The 16508-nt window shown below is 28.5% G+C and overlaps 1 protein-coding gene across 1 annotated transcript; it reads left to right on the top strand.

Moving 5' to 3' along the window:
• The first annotated feature begins 1292 nt into the window (after positions 1-1292).
• LOC107910638 (developmental protein SEPALLATA 1) lies at positions 1293-6372 on the top strand. Its single transcript, NM_001398374.1, has 8 exons — positions 1293-1548; positions 3194-3272; positions 3415-3476; positions 3645-3744; positions 5094-5135; positions 5226-5267; positions 5716-5852; positions 6034-6372. The coding sequence occupies exons 1-8, from the start codon at positions 1364-1366 to the stop codon at positions 6119-6121; spliced, it is 735 nt and encodes a 244-aa protein (NP_001385303.1). The 5' UTR covers positions 1293-1363; the 3' UTR covers positions 6122-6372.
• The last annotated feature ends 10136 nt before the right edge of the window (positions 6373-16508 follow it).

The following is a 16508-nucleotide window of genomic DNA, read 5'->3' as shown; positions in this document are numbered from 1 at the left end:
TTTTATTAATAATGTACAACTTAAGCCTTAAACATGTAACTAAATTTATGGTATACTATTATATATACAATTAGTATTATATAATTAAGGTATATTCGTTATGTATCTTATAATAATATGATTGTATATAGGATTACATATCAAAATCCATTTGGCATGTTGGTTGAAAATAACATCACCATAACCATATTGGTCAAAGAGCTTTCTCGAGGATCTGCTTTACTAATAAAGATGGTAAGAAAAGAGAAACAAATGAGGAAGAGTGATTTATTTGAAATTAGGATTGACCATTTGAAGAAAGATCTTTTATGTGAGCGTGAACTGAGGGGTGGCAGGGCCCGACCCTCCTAAAATAGAAAATTTCACCTTTAGTTCTTTTGTAATTTTAAAAATTTTAAAATAGTGTATGGTAAAATTACACTTCGCCCCTAAGAATGAGAAAAAATTGATTTAATCATTTTAAAATTGATAAAGATATAGACTATTAAAATGGTGAAATTTCACTTTTGCTATAAAAAAAGTATACAACTTTATTCCGGCAAAAATTTTGACTCCACTCCTGACGTGAGTCTAATTGATGTAACGGAGTAGTGTAACTTATTTACAATTAGTTACATATTTAAAGTTTAAGTTACATATCGTTAACAGAAGAATGCATATTATAGTATCATAATGTCATAATAATTCTTTTATATTCATAATTTAATTACATAACAATTAATATATTATATATGGCTAAATGTGTATGAATATTATTTTATATGATGTAATATGTACTAAATATGATTATGTTGCTTTTCAAAATAAATTATTGCAATGTGTAATCACGCGCTAAAACTGAGAATGAGGAAAATTTTTACTCAAAGTAGGAACAGTAAAATTTTGCTGAGATTATACAAAACGAGAAAAGAACAACGACGACAACCCTAGAATAACAAAAAAAATTAATAATAAATAATAAATAATAAATAAATTTCTTTACATAATGAAAACCTTGGCTTTGGGATTAGAAAGCTGAAACCGGAGAAGAACCAAAGTTACAAGAAACTAATTATTTCAAGGAATTTCCCTCTCGTTTTCTTTCTCTTTCTCTTATCATTTTGCTTTTTTTTTTTTTTTTTGCTCTTTGTGTTTCACAAATTTGGTTACACTTTGGGACCTGAGATCCTGACTTAGCAAAACAAAAATCAACCCTTCAACCAGCAGCTGCTTCCCAAGAAAAAAAAACATAATTTTAGCAAAAGAAGAAACAATTATATACATAGAGAAATAGTTGATAATCTAAAGTTGTAGAGGTATAGTTAGTATAAATATAGTAAGGAAATAAAAAACAACAAAAAAAAGGTTGGTTTAAAGGAAGATTATGGGGAGAGGAAGAGTAGAGTTGAAGAGGATAGAGAACAAAATAAATAGACAAGTTACATTTGCAAAGAGAAGAAATGGGTTGCTCAAGAAAGCTTATGAGCTCTCAGTTTTATGTGATGCTGAGGTTGCTCTTATTATTTTCTCTAACCGTGGCAAGCTCTATGAGTTTTGTAGCAGTTCTAGGTATCAATCCTTTTTCTCTTCTTTCTTCCTTCCTTCTTTCTTTCTTTCTTTCTTTTTGCTGTTTTGATCTGTGGATCTGTTGATTTCTTTTGCTTTCTGTGTTGATTTTTGAACTTCTTCTTCTTCTTCTTCTTCTTCTTTTTTAAGCTTCATTTGATCTTGTTTTCTTCCAATATTTTCCTTTTATGAGGACTTACGTTATAATTTCCCTACTTTCTTCTTGTTGTTTTTGGCTATTAATTACTTCTGATCATTCATATTTCTTCTTTTTGGTGATTTTTTTGGCTTTGGGTCTAGGTGTTTTTTGGTTTGATATAAAGATCTGAATTGGATTTATGGTTTTCGTTTGTTTATTTGTATAACCGTGATAATTTTGATCAGTTATCTTAGTTTCTAGTCCTAAATGTTTTTTATTTTGAAGTTTGTTCTAATGATTAAGCAATAAAACTTCATGTTAAGCAACAAAATGAAGATTTTTATAAAGAAGGTGACCCTTTTTTCTAGGTTTCTCTTGTTCTAGAAACTTTTTTACAAGTTCAGTAGATTTTTTGTTTTTGTTTTTTCTTTTCACCTCCAATGACTTTAATCCATTTGCTAATACTCACCCCCACTTGTTCTTGACAATGGGTTTATGCTTTTATTCAAAAGTCTGCCATTGAAATATCCTAAACATGAATATCATCAGTTCAGGTGTAGAACTCTCGTACTTTTTATGGCAGATCGAGCTAGGTAAAAAGAAAAAAAAATACAGCAGGTTCTCTTCATTATATTCCTACTGATATTCTGTGTGAAAATTCCCATATGGGCACTTTTCTCAATGAACCAAGTTCCGTTTGTCAAAATTGCTGATTTTTTCCCTCAACAAATGCATGAAATTATTACTAATAAATGGATTTCATCTAATTTCTGGGGTCCTTTTATAACACAACATTTCATTACTCAGAGGTTGCTAGGGTGAAGGTTTTGAAAATTTTCCAACGATAATTACTGCATGTAAGGATTGATTATTGCAAGATCTTCATTGCTTTTCTGAATAAAAAAGAAAAACTATAATATTATACATATGCATGCATAGTTTAAGAAATCAGGTAATCCTTGGTTAATTGAGTTAAATTTGTTTTACAAGCAGTAGTTTCAGAAAAAGATTTTGAACAGTGGTAGATAAAAATGTCCTTTCCTTTGGTAGGGTTAGCTTACCATTGGTCACTAGGGTGTCATGTCTTGAAATGCCCACACGATCATTTCTCAATGGATATATGTATTATTCATTATTTATTTCTTTTAAATCCTTTAATAACCCAGAAATTTGATAGCTCAAGTTTGAGTGTAGCATTGGATGCATAACTGTATATGATGTAAAGTTGATTTTATGATAAAAATGACTTGAACTCCTTTGTTTTTGTTTTTAGGTTTTTTGTATTATATTAGTAGTTAAATAGAAGATCTGAGGGTATGTTTTAGATTTCATCATGTTAGATTTAGATTCATGCAAAGCCTTTAACATTAAGTTTCTCATGATTGAATATTGTCCAAGATGTAATACTAGAAAACTATGTATATTTGAGTACGAAGATTAATTGCTTTATGTACACAATTCAGCATCATGAGTGATGAATTTCTTCTCACTTTTTGCTTTTCCTTTCAGCATGCTCAAAACACTTGATAGATACCAGAAATGCAGTTATGGTGCAGTGGAAGTTAGCAAGCCAGCCAAGGAGCTTGAGGTGTGATTTTGGCTATAAATTTTGTTGTATTAGCTGACTGGATTTTAGTGTTTGCAATGTTCATAAACTGTTTGATAGATTGTGTCTTAAAAATTTTGCTTAAAAATCTAAAACATATGGTTCTTAATCTTTGTTGTCACAGAGCAGCTACAGGGAGTACCTAAAACTGAAAGCTAGATATGAGGAACTGCAACGAACTCAGAGGTAATTAGTCTTACAACCATACCATAGCTTTGGACTTCCATATTAATTTGATAGGCAATTAGTCCATTTAGAAGTGTATACTCAACTTACTCCATGATTGTAATTACTAAAAGTATTCGAATAAGTGCAATTTTATGTGCAATCTGGTTTGGTCCTTTGATTCAACAGGAATCTCCTTGGTGAAGACTTGGGTCCATTGAACTCAAAGGAGCTTGAGCAGCTTGAGCATCAACTAGAGTCATCCTTGAAACATGTCCGCTCCACCAAGGTAACATGTAATGAAGCTTATATACTTATAGGTTTTATGTTGTTTGGAGGGTAAATTTTGATTACTGCTTACATATATCTTTGATATGTTTGAGTTTATGCAAGTGAGAATTTCATACAACTGTTGAGCATTGTATTTTTACTTTTTATCATTTGTTTCACATCTGTTATATTCTGAATTTTTAAGATAGCTAGGAATAAATATGAAACTAGAGTGTTATAGTAAATAAACCTTTTTTTTTTCTGATTTAATCCCATCCAATTTAACCAGACCCAACTTGTCAGCAAATCTATCTTTTGCAAAAGTTGTGTTCTTTTTAGAAGAGTTTTTCTTCATCAGTAATTTATTTAAATTACAATTTATTATTATTACCTTTGCTTAAAATCTATTTTTGCGGGGGGGGGGGGTTAAAAACTGTCCGTTGAAGCTCATTAACCACAAATAATATTAGAAGTGGCTAGAGGAATTAGGGAAACAGTACTGTATAATAACATCTTTATTAGAATAATTTCATTTCTACTTTAATAATACTGAAAAATTAGTCCTTTTTTTTCTAACTTATCAAAAATTTGATTTAGTTAGTAAACATATAAATTTGAACTATTAACCGTTGCTGATTCATTGCATATAAATTGTTACACAGTTTATATAAATTGAAAATTACTAATTTTTATATTAGCTATTTAATAATGTTATCCAATTGGACTAGTTTTTCAATTTTTATAAAGTATGGTGATCAAATTTTGACAAATTATAGGGATTAACTTTTAAATTTTATTAAAATAGAGGGATACCAGGATAATAAAAAAAAACATGTGAAAGTAGGCTATACTGTTTAGGTCAGTTTAATACCTTTTCTTGTTGCTGGGTTTCCTTTTCCTATTTCAACTATTAAGAAAAACCCTAAAGCTTGCAGCCCCAAGATTTTTACTGGTCATAGCATTCATGTACTAATTTAGATGATAAGTACATAAGAATTAAGGATTTAGATTGTGGTTGTAGATGAGTTTGTGGTTGAATTCGCCATTTAAATCCTTATGGATTAGAGGTTTCCAAGAGAAGAAGAAACTTAACAGCAAGTTATATCAACTAGTGGAAGCAAAATCATAATCCATTTTGTTAGGCTTTAAGAGATATCATAGAGCAGTAAATAGTGGGGGTTTTTCTTCCATGAAAAGATCAATCAATAGTGGGGTTTTTTTTCCACGAAAAGATTAATCATACCTGTAGTAATTTTATGGTATAACTAACTTGTCAATCCATCTCTTTCTTGATTTCCCTTTTAGCTCCTAATATTTTCAACTTTCACAAATTCTAGCACTTTGTTTTATTTCAATCTTCTTTTGCAGACCCAATATATGCTTGACCAGCTTACTGAACTTCAGAATAAGGTAATAAACCGAATTTTGGGTAACAAAAAAGAAAAAATTACTGCTAACGTTTTTCTATGTTCTAAAATACTAACCGGCTTTTAAATGCAGGAACAAATGCTAATGGAAACTAACAGGGCTTTGTCAATAAAGGTAAAGTCAATATCTTAAGTTGTAAAGGTACTAGCTTTTTGTTCATAAACTTTTTGACTGTATATGATATGTGAGTTTGAAAGGACAAAACTCAAGCTGCAGTGACGTAGCTTATCTAATCAAGTAAAAAAAAAACGGTATATAAAAGTTACAAGCTGAAGTTGACATAGTGGTGATGGGATATCCATCTTAATTTAATTTGAATGAGTTCTACAAATTAAATCTGCCCTAGCTGAACTTGGTAATATAGTATATGAGTAACCAGCCCTAAGCAAGCATTTCTAGAGAGGAGTCAGCCACAAGCTGATCTCAAGTTGCTTGGAGGTTGGTTTGGATCATTTTAGTTACTTGCCTCTATGGGGCCACAAATCTTAAGTATAGCATTTTATTGAAGGTTTGATACTTAAATTCCCATAATCGGCTGAATACTTTTTCTTGTGTTTTATAGCTTGAAGAAATTAGTGCCAGAAACCAGTTTCGAGCATCATGGGAAGGTGGTGAGCAAAGTGTAGCATTCACTAACCAGCAGGCTCAATCTATGGGGTTGTTTCAGCCATTGGAATGCAATCCAACTTTGCAGATAGGGTAGGATAAAATCCCCTTAATTCTTCTTTTTTCCCTTCCCCATTCTATCATATCATTGTCCGTCGACAATGTTATTTAGACTCTTCATTTAGTATCCATGTCTAGTACTCAGACGTAATACGTATTTGGATATAAATGTGTACCTCAGTTCTTAATCTCTTAAAACTCTTTGCTGGTGCAGGTACTGCAATCCTGTTGCTTCAGACCAGATGGCTGCAACAACTCATGCTCCGCAAGTCAATGGGTTTATCCCTGGATGGATGCTCTAAATTTTTTGGTTTCAGCAATGTGGTCAATGGCCACAAACTAGTAGCTAAAAATGCTTCTTGATGTTGGAAAATGTGTAAAAATAGTTTCAAGAGCATATGCATAATATACTGCATTGACATAAACACTACTGCAGTGACTGAATTTGCTGGTAAGACTATTGAGACCTTGAGCCAAAGACAAAAGGCATGTTATTGATTAAGTTTATATATATGACAATGGAATACTTGACAAAAAGCTTTATATATTAAAATTATGGTCCTTGCTAGCTTTCGCACTAGTTATGCGCTTAGTACACTGCTATGAACATGTTGCCCGATTTGAGTAGGGGCATAATTGTTTGCTCTAGCCTGCACTTCTAGGGGTGAAAATTAATGTTATTCTTAGATGGCTCATAGCTGCTAATTACCTTCACTTGTTAGACATCCATTTTCAGATATAAGAATAAATTATTAGCAAAATGACTGGATATTGGCTGAGTAGGAAGATTGAGATGTCTTACATAGTTCTTTACAAGTATCAATTAATATTTCAGGTGCATAGGACCTTGATTAGTATCACCCAAATTTTATGAGCTCTCGACAATGTTACGCAGAATGCAGTCTTGTATTTTCGTCAATTAAGTCTACAAGGGGGGGGGGGGTGGCTAATCACAACAATAAATTGTCTTACGATGTCTGTTTACTAAACTCATGGTAAGCTGATTTCCTATCTTGGCTATATTGAATTTAAATTATTCTGCAAACAAACTAATATGTATTTAAGCCATAGAAAGTAGAACATTTTTTCCATGGAAAGAGGTAATGAAGTGTAGCTGGACAATCAATGCCCCCACTAACGTCAATATATCAAAAACAAACATGATACAACAAACGAGAAAACATATCAAAAAGACAAACATAACAAATAAAGCTCCAAATGGTAATGGAGTTGAGATAAATGTGGTTAAATTCATTATTATTTCATAGATACGTTGTATTTCATCATACATTTTATTTCTCTATGGAGATATAATATTAAAAAGTTATTATCACTTTAATGGATATTAGATGGACCAATCTCCCTCTAGATGTTTCATAATTCCTAAAAATATTTAACCATAAAATATATAAGTTTTTTTGTAAGATATTATTACATTTTTACTATTTTAATAGTTATATATGTAAGGATAATTAGACAATTTCATATATGTGTTGAAGTAGAGCTGAATAAACAATTATCACAAACACTCCATGCTTATAATCTAAAAAAATCTATTTGGAATTAATCATAATAGTTTGAATTTTGCCATCTCTACTCAAAGAATTACTTGAATCCACATAGCCCCTCAATCAAAGAGCATCAACGGCACAGGTGACCCGCCAACAAGGGTCTCATAAGAACCAAGCTGACAAAGCTTACACAGAGAAGTGTCAACCTCCAGATCAAGACCCTCTAATCTAGAGCATTAATTCTCGTAGCACAAACCATACTCTTCTCACAAACCATCATACCTCGAAACACAAAGTAAGGAAAACAAAAAAAAAAAAAAAGGAAGAGGCAAACCGCTTTAGTGAAGTTAATCTCTCATAAAGAGATAACAGAAAGCCAAAACAAAGGCCAAACATTGTTATTTGGTAAGGGAAGGGGAAGGAAGAAAATCTTATTGAGGGGCGAAGCCAGAACAATTTTTTAGGGAGGCCGAATGAAATTTTATTTTTTTATAGTCTATATCTTTATAATTTTTAAAGGATTAAATCGAATTTTTATAATTTTAGGGGGGCCAAAGTACAATTTTACCTTTACTAATTTAAAATTTTTTAAAAATTTAAAGGGCCTAAATGATAATTTTTCATTTTAGGGGGGTCGAGGCCCATGCCAGCCCCCCTTAGAATCGCCTCTATCTTACTATCAAAAAATAGGGGTGAAGGTCCTCGAAGAATGATAAAGTTAAAATGGACGATTGGAGAAGAGACGGTAATGAAAAGGAAAAAGAAAAGGATAGGGAGAAGAGAAATTAGCTACAGGCTGACGGTTGATTGCCGATTCCATAACAAAATAAAGGTAGTGTTTTGGCTTTTTCTAAGAGATGGTAGAGAGAGTTGCTCCTAAAAACGTTTTTTTTTCTGAAGGTTCCAAACTTAGCAAACATAAGAAATTACGAAAATCCTTGAAATTATGAATTTAAATTGAATCGAATTAATTGAATCAAGAATCAATTGATGGATTTAATTGGTGCATAGAAAATCTTCAAATTATGGATCAAATTTTAAATTGATATATCAACCTCAAAACAATCTAACTAATTCTTCAAATTGTTTGTATTGTTTCATTTAGCCCTTTTCTTTAAGTTGTTTAGTAACTTTTTTTATAAAACACGGCTAGTGATACCTGTCGTCCTATGATTACAATACTTTCAATATTTTATACTATGTTTGGATGGAAATAAAATGAGAGAAAATAAAATAAGATAAAAATTAATCCTCATTTTTTAATAAAATAAGGGAAAGGAAAAAATGGTAAATTTCTCTCATTTTCCTTCTAACCTCTTTACTTTTTAATTAGGAAGAAAATAATATCTAGTCTTTGAATTTGACAATTTTTTTTAAATTTGATCCTTGAACTTTTTTTTTATCCTAATTAGTTTTGAAACTTGACAACTTTTTTAAATTTCGTCACTGAACTTAGATTCTATTAAGGTATGATAACATGACATTTTCTCAAAGTGTCACATCATCACATAAAAATTTTAAAAATTTATATGAAATCTAAAAAAAATAAATAAAGAAATTGCCTATTTAAAAAAAATTTCAGGTGACGTAATACAATCTCATAGTGTCATGTCACCACACTTTAACATAATCTAAGTTTAGGAACCAAATTGGGAAAACTTGTCAAGTTCCGAAACTAATGTGAAAAAAAAAATTAGGGGCTAAATTGAAAAAAATTGTCAAGTTCAAAGACTAAACGTTGTTTTTTCCCTTCTAATTACCCCAAGTTATGATAAATTCAAAAGAAATGAAATTTGTAAAATTTTTAAAATATAAGTGACTTTTATACCCTTATTATTATATTTTATTTTCTAAAAAAAAATTCATATGGTGTTTTTTTAGTTTGAGTTGCCCAATTTGATACCTAAAATATATCAATATCCCAATTAGGTATCTAAAATATGCCTCTATTATATTTTCCAGTCCATTTTTTAACTGATATTAAAAAAAATTCTATTAGCCAATCAAAAAGTGCCATGTGACATTCTTTTGTAAAAAGATATACAATTTTTCACCAAATATATATATAAACCTTAAAAAATTATAGTAAATAAATATATAAAAATTTGAAAAAATACATATAAATTTAGAAAATTAAAAATGGAAAATAATATATATATGTAAACTCTAAAAAAACATAAAAACTCTCTCTCTTAGTGTAATTAAACTTTTTTTAACTGAAAAAAATTATCATCATAATTAAATCGTAAATTGAGAAATAGAATTGGAAATCATCATCGCCATGGGAAGACCGAAATGGCTGGTTTTTTCCAATTTTAATGCTGATTATCATATCCCAATTTGTTTCTGGGTTTTCATTTCATATATATTTTTAGATTTTATCTATTTTTTGAATTTATTTATATTTATATTTCTAATTTTATTTTCATTTTTCATATATTTTTATATTTTTAATTTTTATAATTTTTTTCTGAATTTTTTATATGTTTATTTCCATTTTTTATAATTTTTTATAGCATTTTATATAATTGATAACAAAATTTACATGTTTTTCTTTTCTAAAAGAACATTACGTGACACTATTTGATTGGCCAATACACGAGATTCACCTTCTTTTCATTTGTATTTAGGATTAATAATCAACATATGAATACACTTGAATTTATATCTACAATGTAAAGAGAAAAAAATTACAATTTTTTTGTACAAATTTTTTTTATAAATTTTACATCTTCGCAATCTTCAATTAATATGCAAGTTATTTTTAAAATATTCATATAATAGATTCAACCAAAATATTATTAATTATTTAATTCAAATATTTGTTAATAATAAAATTTATTAAAAATATTAAAATACATTAATATTATCTTTTATTTAATAAGGGTAATTTTATAAAGTATGACTACATTTACAAGAAAGAGTTGAGTATACTAATTGTATTATTTTTTTTGAAATTTTAATTGATATTTTTCGATGTACACTAAACACTTTAAACTAACTTTCCAACAATGACTTTTCTATCAATTACATGAAAAAAAATTCACATTTTATTAAAATCATAACACTTCTATATTTGGGTAAATAATCTCATATATATAATAAAATAAAAAATCAACATTTTAGGTAAGTTTAAGTTTAAGATGAATTCTTCATTTGACAAGTGTTACCATTCATTTGTTGACACCTTATCAATTTTAATTTTGTCATAGGTGGGACCGTTTGTATATAAAATATAATTTTTTATGTACCTCCTAATGTGTGTTTAATTTTCCATTAGTTTTGGGTTTATATTAAAAATGTAATAGTCAAAATTAACATTGAAATATTAATACTTAACAAATAAGTATAAAAAAAATAAAAAAAAGTTTATCAATGCATAATATTTTTGAATTTATACGTAAAATATTTATCATTTCTTGTGATAAATATTAATACTGAAATATTAGCACTCAAATATTAATTGAAATATTAATATTCAATAAATTTTAACACTCTAATATTAGTTAAAATATGAATCTCATGCGATAACCTAATAGCTAAACTTATTCATTGTCCCGGATGTGATTTGGGTTCGAATCACACTGGTTGTTCAAGTTTTATATTATTATTGTAATTAAAAAAATTTTAATTGAAATATTTTGTATTTATACATAAAATGGAAAAAAGGCTTCCAAAAGAATATTGGCAGGGTGGGACATGGTTTTCAATTTTTATTGTATTAATAGGAAGTTTCTTTAATTTCAATTGATTGACAACAATTTATCACTTTTTTTTTTGTCAATCAATGTTGTTTTGTAATTAATTTTGTAATTAATTAAAAAAAGTGAAATTAATTTGTAGAGAGTAGAACTGTTCATGGATCAGTTCATCTGATCCTATTGGAAGGCCTGCCCAAAAAGTGAAAGGATTTGTACAAAAATATAGGCCCAAGAATCGGGTTTAAAAAAATAAGGCCCATTTTAAAAACAGGCTAGGCTTTGGGTAAGATATTTTTGGCCAAGCCCGACCTGACCCAAATTCATTAAATAACAAAAAAATCTGCTATTTTTTTGTTATTTTAATGATATGTTCTTGTTGTTTTCTCCTAATTTTGCTACTATTTTACTATTATATTGCTAATATTTTGTTGTTATTGTTTAGATACTATATAACACTTGTTTTTTATTAATTTTATTATTATTTTAGAGACATTTTCTTTTTAAGTTGCATATATCTCAATATTATTTAAATATACTTTTTTTTAAAAAATATTTTTAATTTGTTTGAAAATATTTATTTTAATGTTTTTAGTATTTTTATGTATTATACATATTTAAAAATCATGTAAAAAATAATATAATATAAAAAAATTAATATGGGCGGGCCGGGTTGGGCCAAATTTTAATATTTTTATTCGAGCCGAACTGAGACAAATTTTTAGGCCCATTTTTCGGGCCAGACCTAGGCCTAGCAAATGGGCCTAAAATTTTTTTAGACCCATCCCATGATCACCTCTAGTAGGGAGGCAAATTATTTGTTTAATTTGTTTTTAATTTATTATTATTCTGTTAAATGTAAATCTCATATATTAATTTATTATAATTCACATTATATAATTTTCAATTCTTAATTGATTTGACTATAAATAAAATTTAGGTAGTGTTTAGAAAATCATCTAATATATTAGATTTGAATGTAATTGTTTATAATTAAACAAAGGCGAATAACCATTGTAATTGGTGAGACTCATTGAATTGGATGCATTTGGAGAACTATAATTACAATTTTCAATTCTTAAGGGAAGGGTGAGAATTGAAGTAAGTACACAGGTAATTACACCTAAATCCAATATGAGTGTTCGAGATGATTATAGTCAAAAATATTTTATATTATAAATCCAAAAAATATATATTATAAAATAATGTGTATTTTGTAAAACTTATTATAAAAAGTAATTTACATGTTATAAAAGTTTTATAATATATTTATTTATAAAAATTTATGGCCATGTATGGACCTAACTTATTTATGTATCCATATTTATTATAAAAATAATATACTTATAATTCATAAAAAAATATTAATAGTTTTTTTAATATAACTTATTTATAAAAATAACTAAAAAATACTATTTATAAGAAGTGCTATAAAAGTTTTGGACAATTTATAGAATATTTTTATAAGGTTAAATATTATAAAATATATATTATTTTGACTTAATTTATATATTATAAAAAGTGATATAACCTAAGTATTTCTCTAAATTAAGTATATATAAGCTTCTATAATTAAAGCTACAAATTATTTAAACTATGAACCTAAATATTATAAAGTCGATGCTAATTATGCAAATAGAAAATATTTTCTTATACCATATCGCAGGTTATGATATCATTTAAGATGCTAGACACAAGCACCATAAAGAAATCACAAACTTTTTAATTAGACACGTTCAAGGCTTCCAAATATGGTTGAGAAGACATTTATTGTTCTAAAAAAATATTTTCCATATTAACAATATCACCTTAGTATAGCATTAAAAAATTGGATTGTACTAATATGTTACAAATTTTAAAACTTCAATCATAGGTAGAATTGAGATGATCCATATACTTTGAGAAGTATATGGAAGAAGGAGATCTTGATAATTTTAATGTTGCAGATTCAAATTCAAATGCTGATGAACTAGGTCAAGAACTAACAAATTATTATAAGAAATATATATTAAATATTAAAGATGGAATAACCCAACAAATATGCACTAAAATAATTGGATAAAATTGAATATGACAGTTATTCTTCTTGCTAATTTTATTGGTAATCATATTATCATCTATCTTTTTAGGCTAACATAATAAATATGATGATTTGTTTTTAATTTTTGTTACTTGTTTAGAAATTATTTTTATCATACTAATATTTTTTATAGTAATTAATATTTTTTAAAAATATAAATTATGTAAATGTGTAATTACAATTTATACTATCAAACATAGCATAAGAAATTATGATGTAATTATATTCAATCGGCCAAAAATGTTTAAAGAATAACAATTCTTGATAATTACAAAAGACTATAATTACTACCAAGTAATTACACATTTATTCAATTACTCTATACTATTCAACCACATCCTTAATAAAAAAATGTGAAAATAAATCGCCTGTATATAATATAAAATCATATATATTATATATTATATAAAATATTTTAAAATAAAATATGTACTATTAAAGTTTTATATTATTTATAATATATATACAACAATGATATATATATAATGAAAAAGAAAGAACTAATGCAATATAAGAGAGGTATTTATATGTAAATATTTATACATCTTTCTAGAAAGAAATGTTGTGTCTTTTTAAAGAGGTACATAGTTATATTTTAGTACTCTATATATAGATACCAAAAAAGAGAAATTAGAGATGAAATTGAGTTTTAAGAGAATGACACCATTAAAATTGTATTCTTATTTTTTTCTTGTGTGTGCTTGTAGATTTTATTTTGGTTTTAAACAATTTGTAGAGCAGTACGAATTGTTCCATTTGAGTAAAGGCTGTAACAATCCTGTTTCCAATGGTGTCAGGAAATGTGATTTTGGAACTTCGTTTCTGTAAATTGAGTCTGTAAATATTAAATAGGAATATTTGCGGGGGTGTTATAAAAATTCATTGAAATGCAATTAAGTTAGTAAAAAATATGGTTAATTAAGGCATGTGAACTAAATTGTAAAATTTCAATCACTATAGGGTTTTAATCAAGAAAAAACTTAGGGACTTAGTTAACAATTATCCAAGGGACTAAAATAGTTAATAGAATAGATATTAGTGAATGGTGATGGTAGATGTCATTAGATTAGTTAATTAATGATTAATGTTTAATTAATTAAGTTTAATTATAATTAAACCTAGTATATAAGTGAAATTTAATGGGAAAAGATGAAAAAAGTCATCATCTTCATCTTTCACCCACCGTCCACCATCAAAAGACCAAGGTTAAAAGCTTCAAACCTATTTTAACATTTGACTATCAATTCCAAATAAGTCCTTAGTCATTTTTCTTTGATTTTTATAGTTTTTTTTTCATGTGAGCTTGATTTAGCTAGCCCATGCATCAAATTTGTTCAATTGGTGAAATTTTGAAAAGTTACCATTTTTGAGAAATTGAAGAATTAGGCTTGAAATTTATAGAAATTAAACTTAGATTATGAAAAGGACTAAATTGTAAAACTTAATAATCTTGATTGTTTGCTTTGTTACATTAGGGACCAAATAGAATGAAATGAAAACCTGTTATGAGATTATGATAGGAATAGAAGGTATAAGGTCCATAATAAGTAAATATGAAATTAGATTTTAATCTGAAGCTTTATACCGAGAGTTATGCTTGTCCTAAATTTAGAGACTAAATTGAATAAATTAAAAAATATGCTTGAATTTATGTTTGAATGTAAATTTATGGAAATGATATTGGTTATTTTGTTGTGTTATCTTATCTATCTAGTGTCAACTCTGAGCCATCAAGAGGGAAAGGAAAAGCAAGAATTGTCGACGAGCAACACGAAATCCCAGTTTATACTTTTATGATTCCAAATCGATTTATTTGTTTACATATACATGTTAAATGAATAATTGAATATTGAGGTGATTATATAGTGATAGTATGAATTGTTTTGTTGAGATTTGTAACACCCTTTAACCCTTATCCGTCGTCGGAACAGGGTTACGGGGCATTACCGGACTATTCAGATCAACTATGAATAATAAACAAGTTAAATAGAGAGCACATCATAATTAATCATATTATCCCTTTTATGGGCTCTCGAGGCCCAATATAAGTATTTAAGACGAATCAGGACTTAATTGGAAACTTAGAGAATTTTTTTCGCGAAATTTCAAAATTTTTCTTATGTACAGGGCTCACACACCCGTGTGGTTTAGGGACACGCCTGTGTGACCCTAAAACATGCCCGTGCTTCAAGTCGTGTCCTACCCCGTGTAACTCTCTGACTTATCTCACACGGCCAAGCCATATGCCCGTGTGCTAGGCCGTGTGGTCAATTTATTTTTTGAATTTTAGGTGTAATTTTCACATCGCCAGGCACATATCCGTGTGCTAGGCTGTGTACCTCACACGGCTGAGACACATGCTTGTGTCTCTACCCGTGTGGCAATACCTGGGCATTCTGTTTCTAAAATTTTAAGTTGTAGGAGACACACAGCCTAACCACACACCCATGTGTAAGCTGTGTGTCTCACACGGTCTGGTCACACACCCGTGTGCCAAGCCGTTTGGACTCAAAATGAGCCTTATACAACAAGTTTACCAACCCTGCAATTCTTAAACAAGCAACTCAAATACCATTTATTCAACCAATCCAAAATACAATTAAATACATCTAAAACATGTCAAAACTATTAATATATCGATCTAACTCATGTATGTTTATAGATATCTAACATAAATTATCTAAACAATTTATTTAAATACCATCCTAATCAATTCAAATTAAACCATGTAAATGACCATATTATAAGACATATATTTGTATATATAGATCAACCAATATCATCGTATACACCATTAATATTCACATCTCATAATGACATCAAAAGACAACCTAGGTACATGCCATTCTCAAGAGAAAATACTTCACCGCGTGCTTGAGTTCGGGATCGGCTTTAAATGCTGATTCAATGATCGGACTTTACCTGACTTGTGCACGGAAACAAACCGTATGCTGAGTATAACTCAGTGGTATTTCTATAATCCGAATACTTATTAAGCAAAAATTTATAATGTTTAAGTACATATCATACATAATAAAAATCATTCAACCAATAATCAATTTCATAAACTCATCGTCCATATCACTTTCAAAAACTATATTCCCTATTTAAATCTCACAATTGTTATTCAATAGCATGTCACAATAAAATTCTTTATTCAATTTCAATTTCAATATCTATTTCTTATTCAATATCATCCAATGACAATCATTTGGTCAATTCATTCATATATCCCTATTAACACGACTCGGACTCAGACGGATACGCAGATCCAACCCAAACACACCAGTACGGCACTCAGTACCTCATCAGCCATGCCGAAGTAAAACAATACGGTACTCAGTACCTCATCGGATTTACCCGAAGCAATAATAATACGACACGTAGTGCCTCATCGACT

This window comes from Gossypium hirsutum, chromosome A07 (assembly GCF_007990345.1).
Source record: "Gossypium hirsutum isolate 1008001.06 chromosome A07, Gossypium_hirsutum_v2.1, whole genome shotgun sequence".
Lineage (NCBI taxonomy): Eukaryota > Viridiplantae > Streptophyta > Magnoliopsida > Malvales > Malvaceae > Gossypium > Gossypium hirsutum.
Note: the sequence above shows the minus strand (reverse complement) of the source record. Positions and strands in the feature narration are given on the sequence as shown.

Bases quoted from the DNA above. Each gene is read 5' to 3' on its own strand.
- LOC107910638 (NM_001398374.1), top strand. From the start codon at position 1,364: ATGGGGAGAGGAAGAGTAGAGTTGAAGAGGATAGAGAACAAAATAAAT. The intron at 3,477-3,644 runs GTAATTAGTCTT...TTGATTCAACAG, and splicing joins GAACTGCAACGAACTCAGAG to GAATCTCCTTGGTGAAGACT. The intron at 5,853-6,033 runs GTAGGATAAAAT...TTGCTGGTGCAG, and splicing joins AATCCAACTTTGCAGATAGG to GTACTGCAATCCTGTTGCTT.